The sequence below is a fragment of the Mercenaria mercenaria genome, chromosome 10 (assembly GCF_021730395.1).
Source record: "Mercenaria mercenaria strain notata chromosome 10, MADL_Memer_1, whole genome shotgun sequence".
Taxonomy (NCBI): domain Eukaryota; kingdom Metazoa; phylum Mollusca; class Bivalvia; order Venerida; family Veneridae; genus Mercenaria; species Mercenaria mercenaria.
The window spans coordinates 82779838-82804760 of NC_069370.1; the positions used below are offsets into that span (position 1 = coordinate 82779838).

At 35.8% G+C, this 24923-nt stretch overlaps 4 protein-coding genes across 4 annotated transcripts; 3 read left to right on the forward strand and 1 right to left on the reverse strand.

Annotated features, from left to right (window-relative positions):
- Positions 1–2290: 2290 nt before the first annotated feature.
- Positions 2291–6894, forward strand: LOC128546271 (uncharacterized). Its single transcript, XM_053516644.1, has 5 exons — positions 2291–2469; positions 3231–4653; positions 4858–5005; positions 5737–5883; positions 6333–6894. Exons 1-5 carry the CDS (start codon positions 2452–2454, stop codon positions 6574–6576), a joined length of 1980 nt encoding a protein of 659 aa, XP_053372619.1. The 5' UTR covers positions 2291–2451; the 3' UTR covers positions 6577–6894.
- A 531-nt stretch (positions 6895–7425) lies between these two features.
- On the forward strand, positions 7426–8058 carry LOC128546476 (uncharacterized). The gene has a single exon (XM_053517032.1). The coding sequence runs from the start codon at positions 7426–7428 to the stop codon at positions 8056–8058; it is 633 nt and encodes a 210-aa protein (XP_053373007.1).
- Positions 8059–8193: 135 nt separating this feature from the next.
- Positions 8194–9345, forward strand: LOC128546477 (uncharacterized). Its single transcript, XM_053517033.1, has one exon. It carries the CDS (start codon positions 8194–8196, stop codon positions 9343–9345), a length of 1152 nt encoding a protein of 383 aa, XP_053373008.1.
- A 12130-nt stretch (positions 9346–21475) lies between these two features.
- On the reverse strand, positions 21476–23094 carry LOC128546478 (uncharacterized). The gene has a single exon (XM_053517034.1). The coding sequence runs from the start codon at positions 23092–23094 to the stop codon at positions 22135–22137; it is 960 nt and encodes a 319-aa protein (XP_053373009.1). The 3' UTR covers positions 21476–22134.
- Between the last annotated feature and the right edge of the window lie 1829 nt (positions 23095–24923).

Sequence of the window (24923 nt, forward strand, 5' to 3'; positions counted from 1 at the left end):
ATCATCAAACAAACTGTTTGAATGGTTAAATCATGGTGAATGTCAATGTAACTAAGTTTACCTTCTGCAATCATCAAAATGCAAACTTAATTTGGTCATTTGGGAAATTTTTGGATGATAATTGGGAAAAAAGATTGCATTTTTCAATTGGGAAAATGTCCTTTTAGGGATACTTTATAAAGAAGGAAAAAAATCGCTGTTGTGTACTAGGAATTGGCACTGTAGTATGTATATATTTCAGATTAAAGAAGCTCTTAATTAAATACAAGTATAGTGACTAAAACTGTAACAGCTTCACATCTTTAATGTCAATAAAGTTCAAAGCAGTTTACATTCGATACTGGGTAACTCAGAGTTAGTTTACTCTATTTTCCTGGTAAAACTGAACAGTACTCCTTTATACCACTGATAATAACTGTAAGCCTTCAGAACAAGGCTCTACCATACCCTGGATAACATTCTTAAAAGAATTTTACAGCAGTGTACCTGTATGTGACAAAAGTAAAATTTGACAACATTTAATACTTTGAAAGAAGAAGCAGACTAAGTGTACTGGTACTTCTATGAACAATCATTTAAAAACACAGAGAACTTTACATGTAGCAGTAGACATCCACTCAAGTTTTAGACTAGGTATTACACTAAGAGCACATACTGCTTGTTTACTTAACTGACATAAAATCAAAGTCTAGAATAAAATGTGATGTTAACACATTTTTAAACACTGGAAGCACTTTAAATCCAGTTACATTCCTTCACATTTTACTTTAGATTTGCACTATTAAATAGTTTCATCCTTTTGCATTCAATACAATTTAGCCATGTGACACAGGGCTCATCAGCACTTAAATCTTATGTGACATTTTTTATTTTTATGTGACTATGGCTCATGTCTCATGGGTTTCCCAGTCAGTGAGGGTCATTTACATTTCAAATTTTGTTGAAAATGAAATAACAAATAACATTTCATCAGAATTCACCTTAAATATGGATCTAAATGGTTTATAGATGTCGTGATAACGTTAACGTTGCCGCCAATTTATGTATATGTCGGACGTCAGATATTGACGTCATGTTGTGGAGATGTTTTTGCAGAACTGAATAAAGGATCGAACTGTTAAGACGCGTAGTACTCTATCTTACAGAAATTCCACTATCGTAAGCACATTTTTTGGTGCTGTGACCAAACAACAAAGATGAATTTACAGAAGCATTTAGCACAGAGAAATGCTCAGAAGAATGTCATAGACTATTATTTAGGGAGAATAGAAGATGCCAAAGGCGCCGAGAACATTTCACTGATCGATTTCAACGGAATATTTGAAAAACTCACGTTAAAAGTGAAACAAATGGAAGAAATGAACGAGAAGATTGCAAATCTTACGGACAGCGAAGAAATTAACGAAGAAATTATACAAACCGAAAAGTATATGTTGGACTTAGACCTTAAAATGAGACACCTTAGTAACTTCAGAGATAAACAGATTCGTACAGATGTACAACAACCGCAGTGTTTCCCCACTGATGGTCAGTCAAATTTTCACGTCGAGTCGCAGCAGACATTTTCCTCTGAATTGTCGCAGTCCGCAATTGACAGATCGTTACAGAGCACTTCCGGTTTTCAACAGGCACAGTTGAACGTGAACGCACATCCTTTCGTCAGTCAGAATGTAAGTAACAATTAATTTCAATTTCATAGACTGCCAAAGTTGTCTCTACCAAAATTTAACGGTGATATTCTTAAATGGCAAGGTTTCTGGGATTCCTCTGAATCAACCATTCACCTGAATACCAATCTCACAGACGTACAGAAGTTTACATATTTACAGTCTCAGCTAGAGGGCGCTGCAGCACGTACTATAGATAGTTTTGCCTTAACAAATGCCAATTATTTGAGAGCCAATAGTTTACTTAGAGAGAGGTTCAGACAACAGCATAAGATTGTACACACCACCATGCAGGCCTTGATACAACTACCGGCGCCATTTAACACGCTTAGCAGTTTACAAGCGTTCCATGATAAAATGGAAACATACGTTCGAGGGTTAGAATCAATGGGACAAAATCAAGAAAGTTACGGAAGCCTGTTAGTGCCAATAATTTTAGACAAAATGCCACAAGCGGTCAGAAAAAATCTTGCACGAGAACACGGCGACAATGACTGGAAGTTAGAAGAACTTAGGAGTGCACTGAGGAAAGAAGTCCGGATACCTGAAGTCGGAATTCAAAGCTACACACCGGAAATAAACGATTTAATACCGACATCGTCTTTTTACATAATAAAATATATATGGGGCGTTCCATGAGAAAACCGGTATTAGTGACATCGATAAACAATGACGTCAGAAGCAATTAAAGTTTGACGTCACTATTATCTACAGCGAATAACCCGGAAGTTTGTTGACATCATTTGGAGATTAATTGTACAGGATATATTAAAGTTGAATTCAAATGGATAGTGATTTCGAGGTTAGTAACGAATGATATATATATAATGACATGTTGATTATTAAACAAAAGTGTTATAGGACGGAAATTCAACAGTTATTTTGAACATATCTTGACATTAATTTTTGCCGCCATTTTGTTTCTCTTTTTTTGTCATTTCTTTATAGATGAGATACTTTAATTTGACTACTTTCAGTTGTGATACAATCCTACAAAAGTGATTGCATGTTTTGATAAAACTCTTTTACACTCTAGATCTAGGATATCAAATAAAGCAAAGATGACATTCGCTGGTAGATGTGCCCTTTCTGTAGTATTATGCTGGTCTTGATAGTGTTTGACAATTAACCAGGTTATCGAGATGAATATATTTGTTCTCTCTTTCTATCCATCTCTAATATATTACATATTGAACTGTTATAAGAAAAGTGAATTTCAAGTAAACACATGACCAAATATGATATATACTACATTTAGCGCCTAAAAGTCAAGTGAGCGTTTAGCTCAGATAGGTAGAGCGTTGTCCCATTTTTTAGAAGTTAAATATATGGGTTCGAGACGTAATGGTTTCGCCTCTTTTTTCTTTCTTTTTTGTTCTTCTTTGTTTTAATACTCATATTTTTTATTCTCTTTCTCAATCCCAAAAATGATATTTTAATACAAATACGTTTATAAAATACTTCATTTCGTTGATTGTCAGTATTATAAATGACTGTTTATGTACAGATTTTGACTGTTATGTACAGTTTTAGTTACCTATAAAAAATTCAATTAACTTTCAGGATCTTGAGAGCTTACTGTCTGATCACTTTGGACGGACACCGTCAGCGACACCATATGCATCGCAAAACGGAAATGACGATGATGGTGAAAACAGTACCGGTGACTTGGTTGGTGACACTGCGAGTGATGATGATGAATTTGACCGGGCCACAATTCAATCTGCTGTTGAGGACAGAGCAAGGGATTACCTTCTACATCTAGAAGAGGGAGCACATTATTCTGATCAGGAATGGCAGGATGATAGAAGTGACGACTCTGGCGATAATGCTTATGATAATGAAGTCCGTGATGAAAACGTAGTAAATGATGAAGATTATGATGACGATAGAGGTAAGATAAGACAGTTTGCACGATCTGGTTGTGGATGTAAGCAGAGATGTAATATTGGAATAAGTGCAGATGATATATATGATCACATTCTTTCAGTAAGGGAAATGTCTAAGGAAGAGAAAGACATGTATATGATGGGATCTATAACATATGGTGGTAATCAGGACGTAACCAAACGTGGGAAAAAACGGAAACGCATCCGCATGATATATACATATAGCGGCAAATCAATTTGCAGAAGAACATTTTCACTTATTTATGATATCGGTAGGCATGCACTAGAAGGACTTGTATGTCATGTCAAAAAAGAAGGAGTTACAGCACGGAAACACGGAAATAGTGGTCGTAAGCCTAAGCATGCTTTAGTGTATGAGGACATCCGAAAAGTTGTGGAGTATATCCAAAATTATGCAGATGCATATGGGCTCCCACAACCAGCTGCTCCACGTGGAAGTGATAATATACCCCCTGTTTATCTAGACAGCCGGACAACAAAGCTAAAAGTTCACAAAATGTATCTTCAGAGTTGTGAGGAATCCAATATACGGTACGTTAAACAAAGTTCTTTTTGCGAGATCTGGAATAATTGTCTGGGCCACATTAAAATTGCCTCTCCGAGAGATGACGTGTGTGCCGCATGCGAGAAACACAGAAAAAACATAAATATAGCTGTTGAAGAAAACGAAAAAATTTACGCAACTGATCAGTTCCGAGAACACATTTTAAAAGCCCAAATAGAGAGAGAAGTTAACAACAGTTGTATCAAGCAGGCACGAGAGTCACATGATCAAACCCCACAAACAAGATATAATCATTACACTTTTGATTTCTCCCAAAATGTTTCAATACCACACTATTCCAGACAAATGGGACCAATTTATTTTGCAACATTACGTAAAGTGCAAATATTTGGCGTGCGCATTGATGGGTATCCAAGGCAACTGAACTTCTTGGTAGATGAAAACGAGACGATCGGGCAAGACGGGACGCAAATACACGGTCCTAACGCTGTAATATCAATGTTGGACTATGTGCTTGACGAGTACAGTCAACATGAGCCTAAGATCTCACTCCATGCAGACAACTGCCCTGGTAAGCTGAAGTTTATACATTTAAAGACAATTATAATTTTCACTATTGTTTTTAAAAATGAAGTTTGAAATATTGTTTATCCATGCAGTGCTTCTAAACTGTATTATTTTGCTTAGTTTTGTTTATATTTAACGTATAAGGTATACTAAATGTTTATGAACGTCGGAATGAAGAGGTTTGTTAGTTATATATTTTTTTATTCAGGACAAAACAAGAATCGTTATTTGTTAGGTTACCTCATGTGGCGTATCCTGACGGGAAGACAAGATTCTATCGAATATCTTATGCAGGTTCCCGGTCACGCAAAATGTTTGGTAGATGCTGGATTTGGCCATTTAAAGAAGCTTTACAGGTACATAATTTATATCTATCATGTTATTATCATGTTTTAAAGCTTGTACAATCCTAAAAGTTCTGTATTTTTACTTTTAGAAAAGTAAACTAGGGATCGAAATTCATAAAAAAAATTTAACACATTTATGATTTTTCAATGAACGTATTATACTAGTTTGCAAGTGAATTGTATTCCAGTAAAGCAGACGCACATCAGTATCATAAAATAAATGCTATAATAGGGTTATTATAACAATAGCTTGTTCTGGGATGCTGTATTCGGCTTCCGTGGATTTTGCCAGATCGGATATGTGATCCGTCCTAGTAAAATCCACGAGAGCCGAATACAAAATCCCAGATCTAGCTGCCGTTGTTGTAATTACCCTTTTATTATATGCTTCCACATTTTTGTTTGTTAATTTTTAATCGAACGAAATCTAAAATGTATGTTGATGTTAAAATTAAATGAGTGATGTTTTTTTGTGCTATATATTATGTGTCAGCATATGCATATTGATGAAAGTAGTCCGGTAACATACAATACGAAAGGTACAATATACGGGATTTTGGAAGGTACAATATGAGAGTTTTCAACCTGTTCGTATTTCATTGTGAAATGCAAACTGTATTTTTGACATAATTTATATAGATATATAATAAAATGAATTATTGGAACATAACTCAGAGTTCAATTAGTTTGCGTTCGCATTGAGTTGATCTAATTATTATGGACAGTGTGTTTTCTTGCAGAAGATCGAACATAGAGATCATGGACCAGCTTGGAGACGTTGTACGTTTGTCGTCTGCGACCAATCAAGAAGTTCGTTATCCAGCATGGCGGTGGGCTGACTGGAAGAGTTACCTAACTCCAATGTTCAAATCAGTTCATGGAATAAGGTAACAATTAATTATAGCAACGTTTTAACAATCGTTTCATTGCCACCGTGTATGTAACTGTATTATAAATAAGCAGATACAACAATTTGCGCTGAATCGATGATTAAATAACGCAATACCAGAATAGCAAGAATTCTTTAGAAACAAAAATGTTCGTTCAGTTCAAGTGATATTTTTATATAAAACTTAAATTGTGTAAACGGAATAACCTCTTGAAATCTCGCCTTTACGGGTCATTTGCGAGATTATTTACACTTTATATCTGCAACTGTAAAGTGTAAATAATCTCGCAAATTGGGAGTTTTTTTATTATTTTTTTCGTTCTGCTTAAATCATTGTTTTGATAGTACAATGCCCTTTTTCTGTAAAAAAAAGCAATGACGTGCAAGAAAACTAAAACAAATATACTGAATACTCCATTGAAATCTAATATTTTTCACTTGACACAGGAAGCACCAGTCTTTTAGTATGACAATAGACGAACCTGGTGTCGTTACCATGCAAACTGGAAAAAATACACCGGAAGTTAAGGTTAACATCTGTACTGGTATCCGTGTGAATGATGATAGACCTACTATGCTTCAACCAAAAGGACAGAGCAGACAACGAGTTGAATACCTGTATAAAAATGTCAGAAAATACCTGAATCCTGCCAATATGGATATCACGTGCCCGCAACCAGCGCCACGATAGATACGTTTTGCCATATACAGACTTGTATTTAAAATGAGTTGAAGTACTGCAATTATTATTGAGCAATTTTGAGCAGGAAATATTTTTAAAATGGCGTGTATTTCATCATTATTTGAATATATTAAATTTTGTCATATATCTGGTAAATTTATAAATTTGCTAGAAATATTCCACCAATTCAGTGTCGAGTAATTATTCAATCAAGAAATCCACTTTTTGAAAGGTAAACTATTTCAATATTATTGATAGAGCCTTTAAGTTAATGTTTTATATTCTAATGATATGGTTTAAGATTAAAACAAACAATTATGCATGCAATGATTCTTTGTGTTTTTTTTCATCTAACGTTCAGAAAGTGACGTTGACGTCATCATTTCTTGTAAATTATCATTTGGTACCTTCGGGTTTAAAACGTGTTATAAAATATAAAAGCAGCTTTGAATTATGTTAAATTTTGCGCTGAATGAAAATATATATATTCTTCTTTAAGAAAATGCAAAAAAGCAAAAATCGAAAATTTTGTCACTAATACCGGTTTTCTCATGGAATGGCCCATATATATAGACATCTAGAAATGCAACTACTGCTGTGGTAACTTTCACGTCTAAAAGAGCACCCTGTCTCTTTCGGACATCACCCTGCCCCTTTTAGGAAGCACCTGCCCTTTTTGATCTCTAGAAATAACACTACTGAGCGTTATCAAAGCAAGGAAGAAGGCAAAATAAAGACAGAACAGAGACAGATTTCAATACAAACAGAAAATATAAATCAAATGATATCATTTGTACATTCTGTGAAGAATCACATAAATCTATTGACTGTACAAGGTTTCCTGATACGCTGTCAAGAATGCAGAAAGTGAAAGAAAAACAATTGTGCTTTAATTGTTTAAGAAAACACCGAGTCATAAACTGCACGTCACAAAGAAGATGTCTGGTTTGTAAAAAGAAACATCATACTAGCATATGTAACAACAAGAATAAAGAACAAAACAGTGGCGGGAATGTTCCGGATGTACAACTATCAAAACCGGAAACGGCAGTTCTACTTTCATCTACCCAAGAAACTTCCCATGGTGTTATACTGAAAACAGCCATTAGCAAGGTGACTTCCGGTAACATAACAAGGGATACTCATATCCTATTTGACGAAGGAGCACAGAAGTCATTTATCACCGAGACGCTAGCACAAGAATTGCAACTATCCACATCCGGTACAGAAACCTTACACTTAGCAACGTTTGGTAACCAAGAACAACAACTAAAACAAGTTGATTCCGCAATGGTGTACCTCATTACAAACCAGAAAAAGAGAATACCGATCAATGTGTTAATAGTACCTACTATATCAGTACCTATTAGTACCAGTCAACACAACACAGCGTCCCATTTACCTTACCTGAGAGGACTGAACCTGGCACATCCGGTTAGCGGCGATGAGGTATTTACAATTTCTCTGCTGATAGGAGCTGACCATTACTAGGATGTCATTGAAGATCATATTATACGCGGATGTGGACCAACTGCAGTGAAATCCAAGATCGGATATCTTTTGTCTGGACCTGTGAATGCATACTGCAGCAATACTACTAGTAAGATGAACCACATATTTAACGTTATGACGACATGTGCACGAGATGAAAACGCTATAAAACGTTTCTGGTCGCTCGAGAGCATAGGTATCACTCCGTGCAAAGACGAGCAAGAGAAGACGGATTACTTGGCGCAGTATCAGCAGACGTCAACTGAATTTACAGACGACAAGTACACTGCAGCCCTTCCATGGAAATTAGACCACGACCCACTTCCAACAAATTACAACATCACAAAGAAAAGAACTGAGAGCACGATTCGCAGACTTAGCCAGGAACCTGATATGCTAAAGAAATATGGTGAAAATATATCAGAGCAAGAGAGACGGGGATTTATAGAAAAGATTGACGATGTTGTACAAACTTCAAACGCAGTCCACTATATTCCCCACCACCCTGTGCGAAAGGAATCATCTACCACTCCTATTCGTATCGTGTATGACTGTAGTTGTAAACAGTCATCTGGTCAACCTAGCCTGAACGACTGCCTGGAGTCTACAGCACCTGTGCTGAATGAATTAACATCTATATTGATACGATTTCGACTGGAAAGGTACGCTGTAACCAAAGACATAGAAAAAGCTTTCCTACATGTGGGACTACAAGAAAAAGACAGGGATGTTACCCGGTTTTTGTGGCTCAGTGATCCTAGTGATCCTAAATCTCAACTTTGCACATACCGATTCAAAGCAGTGTTGTTTGGCGCGACGTGCTCACCGTTTATTCTTAACGCCACTATTCTCAAACACCTGGAATTGAACAAAACCAACAAAGCAGCCGAGATTATAAAGAGAGAATTATATGTTGACAATATATTGTCTAGTTTAGAAGAAAAAAGAGATCTACTCACCTATTTCCGTGATGCACATGATCTGATGAAATGTGCCAGTATGAACTTAAGATTGTGGTCTTCTAACAACTCCGAACTAAAAGCTATCGCCACACGAGAAGGAGTCATAGATAGAGATGAAGTAATCAAGGTACTAGGTATGTGCTGGAAACCGGAAACAGATACCATGGCATACAGACATCACAAGATACCAAAGTTAGACTCTGTAACCAAGAGGGACATTCTAAGATATTCATCACGAATTTATGATCCACTAGGTCTGTTAAGCCCGGTAACAGTAAGGGCAAAATTACTTCTTCAGCAATTATGGAAAGATAAGTTTGATTGAGATGTACCCTTACCACTAGAGGTGCAAGATAAATGGAACCAGCTGGCTGAAGATTTGAACACAGTTACAGACACAGAGTTTTCTAGACAGTACATACGACAATCAAAGCATAAACAGACCATAAATAATTCAAGAACAGAAAGTACTCTCCATGTATTTGTCGATTCCAGTCTCAAATCATATGGTGCAGCAGTATACATAGTGAACGCATATGGATCCAGATTGGTGATCGCGAAAAATCGGGTAGCTCCCGTGAAACCCATGACATTACCACAGCTCGAACTTATGGCCGCAGTAGTCGGCGCCAGATTAGTTCAACACGTACAAGAATCCTTGAACATTTCCGACGTCATCTGCTGGTCCGATAGCCAGATTGTGCTTCATTGGTTATCAACAACTAAACCACTGAAACGGTTCATGCAGAACAGAGTGATAGAAATACAAACACTTACCAAAAATTACCCATGGTACTACTGTCCAACATATGATAATCCTTCAGACCTTCTAACTCGTGGTATTCCTGCTGATCAGCTCTTACAGAACGACCTATGGAACAGTGGGCCGTCATGGATACAAAACCAGTCCAACTGGCCTGTTTGGAAACCAACAGAGAATCAAATGCAGACGACAACAAAAGCACAGTTTCGGATATCTCGTTGCCCTCCGATTCCACAAAGATGAGCGTAGTATGCAGTATAAAGTGTAGCACAAATGAAGGCATCCATCAAGTAATCAACATAGAGAAATACAGCAAATACTTCTAACTGTTACGTGTAACTGCCTACATATTACGATTCATAAGCAATTGCCAAAATGCACAGACAAAACTTACCGATGAATTAACGACAGCAGAAATCGAAAGTGCAGAGATAAGGTGGCTAAAATTACTTACCCAGATGAGATGTCCAGTTTGAAGTCCAGTACCACCAAAAGATTACCACTTGTCAAACAATTGCGTTTATTCGTAGATAAAAGCGGTATTATTCGTTGTGAAGGACGTATACATAACGCGCCATTATCCGACGTCACCAAATTCTCCTATATGTAACTGAAGAGACATCAACTTACACGCCTGATTGTACTAGACACACATGAGAACCAGTTACATGCAGGAACGAATGCTACTGCTACCCAGTTAAGGCAGAAGCAATGGATCCCAGCTACCAGGCAGTGCGTAAAATCTATCCTCCGGAAATGTACAATATGCAGACGAGTACAAGGAAAGCCGTATAGAGCGCCAGATCCACCACCATTACCAAAAGTAAGAGTAGAGGAGTCTCCACCTTTCACTGTGACTGGAGTTGATTACACAGGTGCTCTATACGTAAGAGACCATTCCGGAAGCGTAATAAAAGTATATATCTGTTTATTCACATGTGCCAATTCTCGAGCCTTACACTTAGAGGTTGTACCAGACCTGTCCAAAGAGTCATTCCTACTAGCTTTTAGGCGTTTCGTAAGCCGGAGATCAGTTCCGAGGGTCATGATGTCAGACAATGCTACAACGTTTACAAGTGCATCAGAAAGTTTGAAACATATTTTCCAGTCAACTCAAGTCAAAAAATACATTAAGCAGAAAAGGCACAGAATGGAATTTCATTCCCAAACGAGCACCATGGTATGGAGGATGGTGGGAGCGACTAATAGGTCTCACAAAAATAGCGCTGAAGAAAGTTCTAGGATGCTCCCTTGTTACCATGGAAACACTTCAAACGGTAGTTACGGAGATCGAAGCCATGCTGAACGACAGACCGTTAACTCAGATGTCATCAAGTGTCGATGACATGGACCCACTAACACCGTCACACCTTCTCTACAGCCGGAGACTGACGTCACTTCCGTATAACACAACTACCTTAGACCTTGAAAATTCATCCAAATTTGACGAACATTCTGCGGTTACAAAACAGGCAAAATTACAATCCAAGCTCCTTGACCATTTCTGGAAACGGTGGAGAATGGAGTACTTAACAGCACTACGTGAATCTCACCGTAAACCAGGAACGAATGAACAGATGATAGCCGTGGGTGACGCAGTACAAATCCACGATGATTGTCCACGGAACCGATGGAAACTAGGCGTTGTTGAGCAGTTAATTACCGGAAGAGACGATCGTACCCGAGCTGCTACAATTAGAACCGCGAACAGAACTACAACCAGACCAGTAGTGAAGTTATACCCACTAGAATGTGTGAACTATAGAAACACTTAAACTTTACGAGTGTAATGTAAAGAGATGCCAGATTCATTAATCATGGTTGGCATTATTGCGAAGTGGTTCATTTTCATAAATTCGCGAATATACTGTGACAGTTAAAAAGACACGCTAATTTGAAGTTTATTTTATTTCAAGTATGTTTAGAGTTGTACTATTACTTAATACGAAACCGTGACTGGTGCATTCTGCAGGATATTAAATGTGATTTTTTAGTTGTAACTTTTTAGATATTTCCTTTATCTGAGCATTCATTTTATGAAAAGACACTATAGATATCATTATGTCATGATGTTTTGCAAAATATATCATTTAGCGGCCCCAAGGATGTCGTGATAACGTTAACATTGCCGCCAATTTATGTAAATGTCGGACGTCAGATATTGACGTCATGTTGTTGAGTTGTTTTTGCAGAATTGAATAAAGGATCGAACTGTTAAGACGCGTAGTACTCTATCTTACAGAAATTCCACTATCGTAAGCACAATAGATAATAACGTTCATCCGATTTGTTACATTTTCTTTAGGAACGTAAATAACCGAGGAACACCAAATAAATCACGAGGATTCGAACTGGCAGAAAAAAGATATAAAGATTAAACAAAACAATGTTAAATATGTTGGAAATAAAAACTATTTTTAATTGATAATTAACCCTTAGTGTATTTATGTTTTTCACACATTTCATGATTTGGTAGCCGTTACGAGACGTTTTCACAAACAGTTTCTTTTACTTAATGTCGTATAAAGTAGGACTGGGAAGAATATTTGGTTAATCGGATCCGATTTGATTACTGGGTGAAACCGGTTTCAAATTTGCAAAACCGGTAATCGCTCTCAAACAATAAACATCACAAGTCGTACTTTACCGTCATATGGTTCTTCGAGCAGCGCGTAGACCCGCAGTATATTTCCGCTAAATCACATCAACTGAACATAATCAAAGCGTCTCAGATTTGCATGTCTTGTTATATTTAGAATAAAGTACACCAAAATATGACTTATTAATTGTCACACTGCTTGCAAACAATAAAGTCAGTAAGTTTCTAATGAAGTCTGCTACTGAAAGTACCTTGATTGACGGTCGTTAGGAAAAAAAACAGCATTTTCAATATGCCCGCCGATAAACCGGTTCAATTCAATTTCAAACAAATGATTAACCGGTTTAAAAGTTTTGAAATCGTCCCAGCCCTAGTATAAAGCAGTCAATACAGCAAATTGTCATGATTGTATTTCTGTAACATAAGTTTCACTTAATTTTAAAGCCTGCTTAAGAAATAAATCATTTATTTCAAGATATCTATATAAAAAAAATATGTTGCTAAACCATTTGGAGGCCAGTTGCTTTAACTGTATCAGGTAGAATTATGTACTACAAAATTATTGTTCCTTCTCAAGAGAAGGAACACTTATGGTGAACATGTCACACTTGACTGAGCATGTAATGTATACAAGGGTATCGTCAAAGGAATCCGATTTCCCGTAGGGCGCCGCCATCTTGGACTCATGCATATTCATTACAGATAGCCTCTAGCCCAATATGTGTTTTTATTCCAGTCTTTAAAAAGTGCAATACAACTACGTAAAATAACAGAGCAAGAAGACACAATGATAAAGTTTAAATCATGTAACTCCTCGATTGAATATATCATAGTAAAGAATCGAGATTAATGAAATGAATATGCATCGTCTAAAAATAGACTCCCGCCCAAAAAAAATACGTAATAAAATTGTCCCTGGTCACGTGATTCCTTTGGCTTCTAACGTTTCAAATTTGCAAGTCATTTCTTTTGCGTACCTTTTTACTTCCTGATTTGTTTTTCGATTTTTCGAATCGTAAACGCATGTACGAAATTTCTTTGTGTTAAGTGTGCGGGTACTCGCTGGTGTAGTCGCATGATGAAAATATCCGGAAGTGAAATACAGACTGCAAGACAAATGCTTCCAATAGCATAATATGTGCTGCACTTGCTTATAATATTAAAAAAACAGCTTTGGGTTATGATAAAACTGTTAATACTTAGATTAGTTCTTAAATCGATCTAATTAAGTTTGCACAAACAATGACTTATTTTTCTCATTGCATTATTAAACATTTGTAACATTATGCTAAAACAATATCCCTTAAAAATAATATTTTATATGTGCTAGAAGGAACGTTTTGGTGAGCTAAATCTTGTACATGTAATGGCCAAACAAATCAGATGTACAAACATACACTTAACAGCCATTAGGATGACAATGTTTTCATTTCCGCAAGAGGGCTCCATGTCTGTTATATGATTTGTATGATACAAGTGTTGTGTTTGTAACACTAATTAGAAACCAATACAAAAAGATATTTACATACCTGCTGCCTGTGCTCTTCAATGTGCTGTTTCTGGGGAAGATTCTAGCCAGGAACATATGCTGCACTAAGAGAACTGCTAGATCTAGAACCTGAAGTAAAAATGCATAAAAAATAACAAAAGTAATATAAATGCATAGACAAGAGGGCCATGATGGCACTATATCGCTCACCTTTTATCATTGCACTTGAGGACAAGAAGGTCCTCAGAAAAGATATCTCAGTCCAAAGGACAGGAACAACAAAGGGAAGAAATTTGTTTGTTTGTTTGTTTTGGGTTTAACGCCGTTTTTCAACAGTATTTCAGTCATGTAACGGCGGGCAGTTAACCTAACCAGTGTTCCTGGATTCTATACCAGTACTAACCTGTTCTCCGCAAGTAACTGCCAACTTCCCCACATGAATTATCAGAGGTGGAAGACGAATGATTTGAGACACAATGTCTTTCATCAAATCGTCACGGAGAACATACGCCCCGCCCGGGGATCGAACTCGCGACCCCGCGATCTGTAGACCGACGCTCTCCCTACTGAGCTAACCGGGGAAGAAATTTAACCAAAAAGAAAAAAAAATTCTTACAAGGTATAGATATGTCAAAATACACCTAAAAATTGGAGGTATCATCCATGTTGTACCACAGAAAAGTGGTCTCGGTTTTTCCCTACGGCCAATAATAAAAAAGTTACTAAAAATAAGCTATTTATAGTAATGTAAAAGGGAAGTAATAAAAAAAAATATATTGTAAGTGAACAAAAGAAGGATCTGCCAAATAAATCTGCTGACATAAATGAAATTTCAGATCAGTATCTTCATTAGTTACGGAGATATACCCATTTTAATTTGAAATAAAGGGAGGTAATTTGACATAAAATCAGTCCATAGTTATCTACCCTGATTGTCTCAGTCCAACTCATAACAATAATGAAATTTCAAATAAGTCCTATAAGTACTTACTGATATAAATCCATTTTGATTACAATCAGGGGAGGTAATCAGATATAAAATAACTCTGGAACATACGATTGGATCTGATTTGTCATGGAATCCAAGATTTATTGTTGTTGAAGATATTTTGGAAGTTTGTATCAGATAAAACCATAAATGAAGTCTCTATATGGCTGCAAAAGCCAAAATAGCCAATTTTGGTCCTTTAAGGGGCCATAACTCTGGAACCCATGATGGAATCTGGCCAGTTCAAGAAAGGAAGCAAGATCTTGTGGTGATACAAAGCAAGTTTGGTTAAAATCAAATCATAAATGAAGCTGCTATTGTGCAGAAAATGTCAAAATAGCTAATTTTGGCCCTTTCAGGGGCCATAACTCTGGAACCCATTATGGGATCTGGCCGGTTCAAGAAAAGAACCGAGATCTTATGGTGACAAAAGTTTTGTGTAAGTTTGATTAAATTCAAATCATAAATGAAGCTGCTATTGTGCAGACAATGTCAAAATAGCTACTTCTGGCCCTTTCAGGGGCCATAACTCTGGAACCCATAATGAAATCTGGCCAATTCAAGAAAGGAACCAAGATCTTATGGTGATACAAGTTGTGTGCAAGTTTGGTTAAATTCAAATCATAAATGAAGCTGCTATTGTTCAGACAAGGTCAAAATAGCTAATTTTGGCCATTTCAGGGGCCATAACTCTGGAACCCATATCGGAATCTGGCCAGTTCAAGAAAGGAACCAAGATCTTATGTTGATACAAGTTGTGTGCCAGTTTGGTAAAAATCAAATCATAAATAAAGCTGCTATTGTGCAGACAAGGTCAAAATAGCTAATTTTGGCCCTTTCAGGGGCTATAACTCTAGAACCCATAATGGGATCTGGCCAGTTCAAGAAAGGAACCGTGATCTTATGGTGATACAAGTTGTGTGCAAGTTTGGTTAAAATAAAATCATAAATGAAACCACTATCGTGCAGACAAGAAATTGTTGACGCACGGACTGACGACGGACGACAGACGAAGGGTGATCACAAAAGCTCATCTTGTCACTATGCGACAGGTGAGCTAAAAAGTTACCACTTGTCTTGAAAAAAGCGAATAACATAGAAATGACAAAAGTTAAGTGAGTAACTGAGAACAGCTTAATATCTAGTATGACATTAAAATAGATACTCGGTTCATTCTGTTATGTCCTAAACATTGCTGTTCAGACAATCCACTTTTTTTTTAAATGTTTAACAATAACCATAATTGATAATTCATAATTCATAATTCTGTATGAGGGACCAGATTAAAGCTCTGTCGATACTTTGTGTGGTGGTGGGTGGGGGCATGTCATGTTTTTACTTAAACTGTATTGTTGGTCAATAATACATTTTTCAACACATTTACTTTATTAAGTTATTATACATTGAACAATTACTTTGGGTGTAACTAAAAAATTAATTTTATTCTTTGTATCACAATACATTAGCCTGTCAGTAAAATTGTATTGTATCACAGGCCAGTTTGATGATACAGTGAAAGTTTCTATATATTGACATAAATGACTGAGTCTCGCTTTTACCAAATTTACTTAAATTATGGTCCAAACCATACTAATGAATGACAGCCCATATGCTTAATTTCTGATGTATAATATATGACTTAGAAAAAGTTAAATTACCTCCAACAAAATGGGCTGAGCACACTCTGGAATGAGACTGGTTCAAAGGGTACCGTCTTGCCGTTGTCATCAATTACATCACGTCTTATCATACTGAGCCATAATTTTCTCTGCTTGACGAATTTACATTTATTCACAAAACCACAGATTTAAATTAATTGGTTTATTTACAGTATGCACAAATTAATATCATTTGTGAGTTTCAGCCATTTTTATTGACTTTGAATTTTTGGCATTTTCAAAACAGTCAAAGTCGACAGAAATGACTGAAAGTTACAATTGACCTTTATTTATGCGTACCATAAGTAAATCAATTAATTTCAAGCTGCGAGTTTGAGTCAAAGTATGATTTTAGCTGCATATAATAATAGCAGTTTTCAAACATTTGATCTATAAATTTATAGATCGAAAAATCTGTAAAATTATAGATTATCTGTAAATTTACAGATAATCTGTAAATAAACAGATAACTCGCCAGTAGCGGGTCACTATCTAAACTTTTAGCATATAATGAAGAATGTTTAGATTTTCATGATATCTAAACCTTCTAACACTTAAAACTATTGCTTGCATTCATATCAATGTTTGATTTATTTGAATCAATGTTTGATTTATTTGAATCATTCTCTTATGTCTGAAGTTATGATGAAATATTTATACCTGTCTCATTTACCAATAGGGGGTCACTTTTGCCAATAGGGGATCACCTGGTTTGTCATATTTTCTATCCATTTAAAATAGTCTTTTTTCTGACAAAACATGACTGTGGTATTAGAAACTAGAGCTATCACTAAAGGTGATGAATGTACCCCCCACATGCACTGACACAGTACATTGCAATTTGATGCACACAAGATTGCATAATTATGTTGACTGTATGTATATAGACTGTATGTATACAGTTTAGTAACAAAAAACAAAGTCCCATAACTATGCAGAATATTTATCTAAAAGAACATAACATGCACCATGCACAACTAGGGTTGGCACTGATTACTTGTGTGAAGTTTCATTAAATTGTGTGCAAGGGTTCGGAAGATTAGTCGCACACAAGACTGCATATGCAGACTGTATGTACATAGTATGTTAACAAGAAACAAAGTCCCATAACTCTGCAATTTTTGTCGTTGAAAGAACCTAACATGCCCCATGCACAACTACTGTTGTTACTGATCACTTGTGTGAAGTTTCATTAAATTGTGTCAAGGGGATGAGGAGAGATGGTGCGCACAAGATTGTGTCTATGTATATAGTTTAGTAACAAAAAACAAAGTCCCGTAACTCTGCAATTTTTTTTTCTGAAAGAACCTAACATGCCCCATGCACAACTACTGTTGTTACTGATCACTTGTGTGAAGTTTCATTTAATTGTGTCAAGTGGATGAGGAGAGATGGTGCGCACAAGATTGTGTCTATGTATATAGTATAGTAACAAAAAACAAAGTCCCATAACTCTGCAATTTTTTTTTCTGAAAGAACCTAACATGCCCCATGCACAACTACTGATGTTACTGATCACTTGTGTGAAGTTTCATTAAACTGTGTCAAGTGGATGAGGAGAGATGGTGCGCACAAAATTGTGTCTATGTATATAGTATAGTAACAAAAAACAAAGTCCCATAACTCTGCAAGATTTTTTTCTGAAAGAACCTAACATGCCCCATGCACAACTACTGTTGTTACTGATCACTTGTGTGAAGTTTCATTAAATTCTGTCAAGGGGATGAGGAGAGATGGTGCGCACAAGATTGTGTCTACGGACAGACAGACAGACGGACAGACAGACAACCTGAAACCAGTATACCCCCCCTTACAACTTTGTTGTCGGGGGGTACAATAAACATTTCAAGACAGAATATAATGTGAGACAGTATGTTTACATTTCAAACAGGAGATATTAAGTCAAAGAATATAGCATTAGTTTTCACAGTTGTATTTCTATGCATAAGTAGCACCACCTAGCTATATCTAAAACTAAAATCAAAATATTGATTCACAGAACCTTATTCATTTATCTAAATTTGCCAGTTCAAACCAGTTCAACATCAAATCAACCTTTGATTTGTATTTTTAAGCAAAATAAACAACATTTTGATTATCCCTGAAATGGGTGATTCTCTATAGTCGACTTCACGGTTATCGCCGCCATCTTGGATAGGGCGGCAACAACTGACGTAAACAAAATGGCGAACGCTGTCAAATACGCACAACAACAAGATATTTATTCTCGGGTTATATGTACATAAAGAATAGATGAGAGATACCACTTGGCAGTGTAAAGCATAGATATGTATTATTTTGATTTATTTGTTTAAATATTGATGACACTTGATTTTACTTGAAATATCATTTCATAAACATGGGTATTTACCGGCTAACAGTACTTTGCGTGTCCTTGAAAACACAATGCATGTTTTCGTAATTTCGCCGGAATCCATTATTTTACCTCAAATACCCATTCCATTTTGTGGTCATTCTTAAAACAAAAACATATGTTATGCCATGTACAGTTCTGGTACCAGTTTCATAGAAAAGTGTGTCTTAATACAAGACTATATTCAGACTGAAAGTCACAATTTTGTAGTTAGACTCCAAAATACTTATATTTTCTGGTGCACAGTTTTGATCATGGAGACATTCTTTATTTGAAAGTGAGAGTGACACTAAATACTGAAAGACAGAATCATCAGGATTTCAAATTTTATTGTTGCACATACACAACATATATATTCATAATTATATATTCCATAATGCATATTATGAGACATGTCATGAGAAATCAAACAGGGCTTGATATGACCGGATTGTAATTTTGATTGTTTAGCTTATATTCATACTTTATATAAGTAGTTGGCTGTGATGAGAAAATCAACATTATGATTTCTTTGTCTGCACAGGGTGATTGAAATCCATATTTTTTGGCTGTCAGAACACATGAATGTTAGACTTTGCATAAATTTGGTCATATATAGCCATATTATTAAAAGTTTTAATATTATTGTATATCAATCTGTCAAAATGTAAAGATAATCATTAGTACAAATTAAGTTGCATGTTTGAACATTTCTGACTGAAAACATGTAAGAGGGTTCAATTCCCTCCCCAGACTAATAAAGAGAAAAAGCTGGTGCAAAGAGGACAGATTGTCTGGTGGTCCCGCATGATTTCTTAAGATATGTACAAATAATGCAACTTTTAACTCTTGCCCTGCTAAATTTCTGTAATGCACTTGTCTATCATTAAGTATGGACAGTACCATTATAACTATCTAAAGGGGTTCATTCCAAAAAGATACTGACTGAATATCGAACAGTGCAGGTCATGATCAGACTGCATGCAAAGGCAGAATCAATTGTGTCTAGCATGATAAGGGTTAAGATGTGTAAGAATCATGGGCATCTGAAATTATCAATTACAGCAACCTGTAAACTGTAAGTGATGCTGTACAAAGTAAAGATGGACAAGTCCATTTCAGAAATTTAGAATACTATGGGTTAAAGCTTATTCTTTTCTACCCACTGGTGCATGAGTTCAGTAGAGAAAAATTTAAAATATTTGGATAATAGAATGCACTTTACTGGTACGCTATTCTTGCTAGGATTGTAAAGGGTAGGATGTGCTCGTTACATTTACATTTAAATAAATTGTAACAATAATCTATTTATTAATGAAAAAAGAAAAACGGGGGTGTAGGGGTGGTAGCCCCCATAAGAACAAACGGGGAGTGTTTACTTAATGTGCGTACTGGTAAAGTGCAGGTGTCCCAAATATTTATAAATCTAATGAATCTTGAATAAAAATAATAGAAGTATTTAGTCATGAAAAACACACTAAAGAAAGAATACAGTAATTCTCTGTTCATTGTGTTGTTGTATTTAAAAGTCAAGTTAATGAACGAATAAAAGTAACAAATATTACAGTATTAGAAAAAAATGAGTACATATCATGCATTTTAACACCATCCATTTTCCTATTAAACATTAAGAAGGCAGAAAACAGTGAATTATTATACAACAAATCACTGTTCTGACGTCACAATTATTACGTCATGGCGTCAAACGGCATAGCGGCGCGCTGGAAAAGAAACCGATTGAAAACGGACAAATATTTAATAAATGTTGTCAAGGATGTACTTAAAAATCCTTGGTAATGTGTTAGAATCAAAATAATATATCTCATTCAGTGACTTGCTCTTGAATAAATCATTGTTTGTCGTTCAGATGCGTATTATTATATCACTTGGGCTGCACCCTCGTGATATAATTCCTTCGCATCTGAAATCCAAACAATGATTTATTCAAGAGCAAATCACTGAATGAGATATATTATTTCTTAAGTAAATTTTCTTTTCATAACTGCCAGTATTCATTTCAACATTTTTCATCAATAATTATTCCAACCTAAAAACTCAATCTTATTTTTTTTTTGTTATGTACAGTAAGAGTTATTCTTACCAGTTTATTTTATACTAAGTGATGAAATATTGTGTTTTATCAATGAGATATAATCCAAAACATTTAGCTGACAATTATGTTACAAGCAAAGCAACAAGTAAATCCGTAAGCTGACAAACATGTTACAAGTAAATCAACAAGTAAAGCCTTAAGCTGACAAACATGTTACAAGTAAATCAACAAGTAAAGCCTTAAGCTGACAAACATGTTACAAGTAAATCAACAAGTAAAGCCTTAAGCTGACAAACATGTTACAAGTAAATCAACAAGTAAATCCGTAAGCTGACAAACATGTTACAAGTAAATCAACAAGTAAAGCCTTAAGCTGACAAACATGTTACAAGTAAATCAACAAGTAAAGCCGTAAGCTGACAAACATGTTACAAGTAAATCAACAAGTAAAGCCTTAAGCTGACAAACATGTCACAAGTAAATCAACAAGTAAAGCCTTAAGCTGACAAACATGTCACAAGTAAATCAACAAGTAAAGCCTTAAGCTGACAAACATGTCACAAGTAAAGCAACAAGTAAAGCCTTAAGCTGACAAACATGTTACAAGTAAAGCAACAAGTTAATCTTAAGCTGACAAACATGTTACAAGCAAAGCAATAACTATAGCTTAAAGCTGACAAACATGTTACAAGCAAAGCAACAAGTAAAGCCTATGAAACTAGCATGCAGTAAAGCATCAACACCTGTTGTAAAACCAAGGGCAGCATAATATTGAAAAGGTGACAAGAAGTAAAGTTAGGTATAAACAAGTTAGTAATAAAAGTAAAGCATTAAGCTGACAAACAGTTACAAGAAAAGCAACTAGTAAAGATGATGAAGCACTGCACAAAGTAAACTGAAGCAATACAAGCAATATGCATATAGCATATATAAGCACACATAAGACATACTAAGCATTTGCAGACTAACATACATTCAAAGCAGTAACAGCTCTAGCAGACAGACATTTAACTTACCATTTAAAAGACATGTTTACCTGCAAATATATATTTGTTTAACTATTTAATTAAGTACTAGTAGTACTGTATGTTGTACATAATAAAATGTAGCATTATAAGGTTTCACTCACCGGAGTATTATACAAAGTAATGAGAAAATTTAGTAAGGTATGTCAAAAGTACATCACCCAAAGACTTTTGGTGACCATAACCCTAATTATTGAGTTGTTCCCCAGAGCATGAATCACAAAACCACTCCTCAGGAACCTGACTGTGGGTTAAGTTGACACATTTCCAGTGAAACCAAAGCTGACAAGTATTACAACAGATACTGTTGTCAGAAGAAATTGTTATTTCACCACAAGGTAAACATATATCTGAACAAACAGGGCAGAATGTAAACTCTTCTTCACCAAAAAGATGAGGCAGTATATATGCCTTGAAGAAGTTGACCAGACTTGGAAGAAGAGAACGCCAGTGACTCTCACAAAACTTTATTGGCACAAGTAGAGGGCAGCCAACCCCTGACCAGACCACAAACATTGACCTATGTATTCCTGTCACAGCCATCTGTGACTGGACTTGAAAATAGTGCGGATGAGACTCCTTTAAGGTGATTGAAGTCCCATCACTCTGCAGATAATCTAACTGCTGATAACCATCTTGAACGGAAACCTTGCCAAAAATCTTATATGGACACTTTATTTCAATCACTGTCTGTCCACAACAGTTACATGTAAGAATGCCATCTGGACTGGCTGCAATATATGGCAGGTCCTTTTTAACATACAGACCACTTTTCCTAAAAGTCAAGTTGGAATGGGCAGGTAACAAAAGAGTTACTAACTCTTCCATGGCCTTACTTTCCGAGTTTTGACCATGCCTAACTGATGGCACAAAAGAAATATCCCTGCCATGCCCAAATATCTCTGCAACAAGGGGTGTAACCTTGACAGGGTGTGCACCAGCAGACTTCCCAATAATATTCATCTTTGACTTAACAGCATGGTGTTTTGAGGCTGTCAGTCGGCCTTTTCTTTGTTCCATCCACATGTCACTATCTCGTTGCTGCCTGGTGCAAAGTTCAATGTCAGCAACATTTTTGTCTGTGAAGTTAACACTTTCTAAAAATGTGGAGGAATCACCACCGGTACTGTTGTGATTATTGGCCATTTCAGACAGAGAAAGAGTGATCACATCACTGCTTTTTCTTGGCAAAGCCGAGAACAAAACAGCACTGGGCTTTATCCTGTTAAGGCCAGCATTTTTTAATTTTCTGGTTTACGGGAGCGCCGACCCTATTTTTTGACAAAAAATAAAAATAAAAGTCAATGATACATGTGATAAAAGATTCAAACTAGTCAAAATAATTGGACCGTCGGATTAACGATTGTTTAATATTTGTGACGGGCAATCTAATCCAGTGGAGATATTGGCCATATATAAAAGATTTATTTCCTAGGATCAAGTTCTAGCCAGGTACTATAACTCAAAAGATAATTATGAAACTGAAACTCCCAGCAATATTGTCATGTTCACTTAATAAAGTATACCAACAAAATCTGTAAGAAGACCCTTTGAAAGTAGGTTTGGGACAAACATTCAGACACTATATGCCACATGTGCCTTTGACACTGAGGAACACATAATGACATATCCAGTAATAAATGTTTTTTTAGACTCATAACTTAATATGAACTTAGGTGCTACCTAGAACGCAGAGCTCCCTTGAAAAATCACCAGTGCCCCTTGAAAATTAAAGGAGTGCTGCTGGAATTATCTGGAATCCGTTTTAGGAAGTTTATGTTCATTAAGATCTGTTTGCAGAAATTCTCGAAAACTTCTGTTTTATTTACTGAACTGCTAAGTTAACAGTCTATGACATTTTTATTGTTAATCTTTTAGCACTACTGGTATAGAATAGGAATGGTAGTAGAAGCCTTTTTGATGTTTATTGATAATTCATTGACAATAGTTTTTTTTCCCTAGTAATAAACTCTGGTCAGTTATTTTTAAGCTTGTGGATGAAATAAATGTGAATGGGGAGAAGAGCATTATGTGCTTTTCACAGTTCAATGCCTGTATATTCTGACCCCAAAACCTTTTTTAAAAATAAGTTTATCTACAGACAGTACTTTGGAACCTGACATCACTAACAAAACACTTGTTAAATTTCACATGAATGACCTTATTTTTTACAATGCTTTTAAAACTCATAATAAATAAATAAAAAAAAACTGAAATAAAAAAACAATAAAAAAAAAATGCATATGGTGAGGATCGAACTCCCGACCTTTGGTTTTCAACGCCAACTCGCTAACCACAGTACCAATGTGGAAGTATGACGTCATCAACACAAACATAAGTATACACAATAAAGTTCAGTAATGGCAGCGTGACGAAAGTCGTTTCAAAATGAAAATATTGTATTTTATTTCTTTTTTTCTTCGTAGAAAATGTATTTAGCACTAATTTCTTATTATCAAACGCTCATTTACATTTTTATTCAATATTCAAAGCAGTAAGCGAGACGCTTTTGTCAACCCTAAACAGTAAGCGTCTACTGACGTCTTTGCTGATTAATTACTATGAGCATTGTGTGCTGGAAGAAACCCGAACAACACCGATTCCAAAAAAGTACCACGAATTTTCAACTCGAAACCTAATTCTTTACACAGTTTTATTCATTTTGTTTTTCACACGTTTAACCGTAATGCGACGCTGTCGGCGCCGCTTTGCGGCGCCGGTAGCTCTGCTATTAATTCCAAGTCCCATCTCAGTGAAGAGTCTTATAAATCTCCGATAATGTTATCTGAACATCGGCCGATAAGGTTGTTATTTTGTACACATTTTAGCTGAACCAAAATTCAGATTGTTTTGGCTTGTCGTACAATATAGGTGGCACTGACAGTCAGCAAAATATAAAACAATATTCAAGCCACTGAAACTTAACCAAAGCAATTTAATTTTAAAGCCAGTGTCACTGAGTGTGCATAATATTT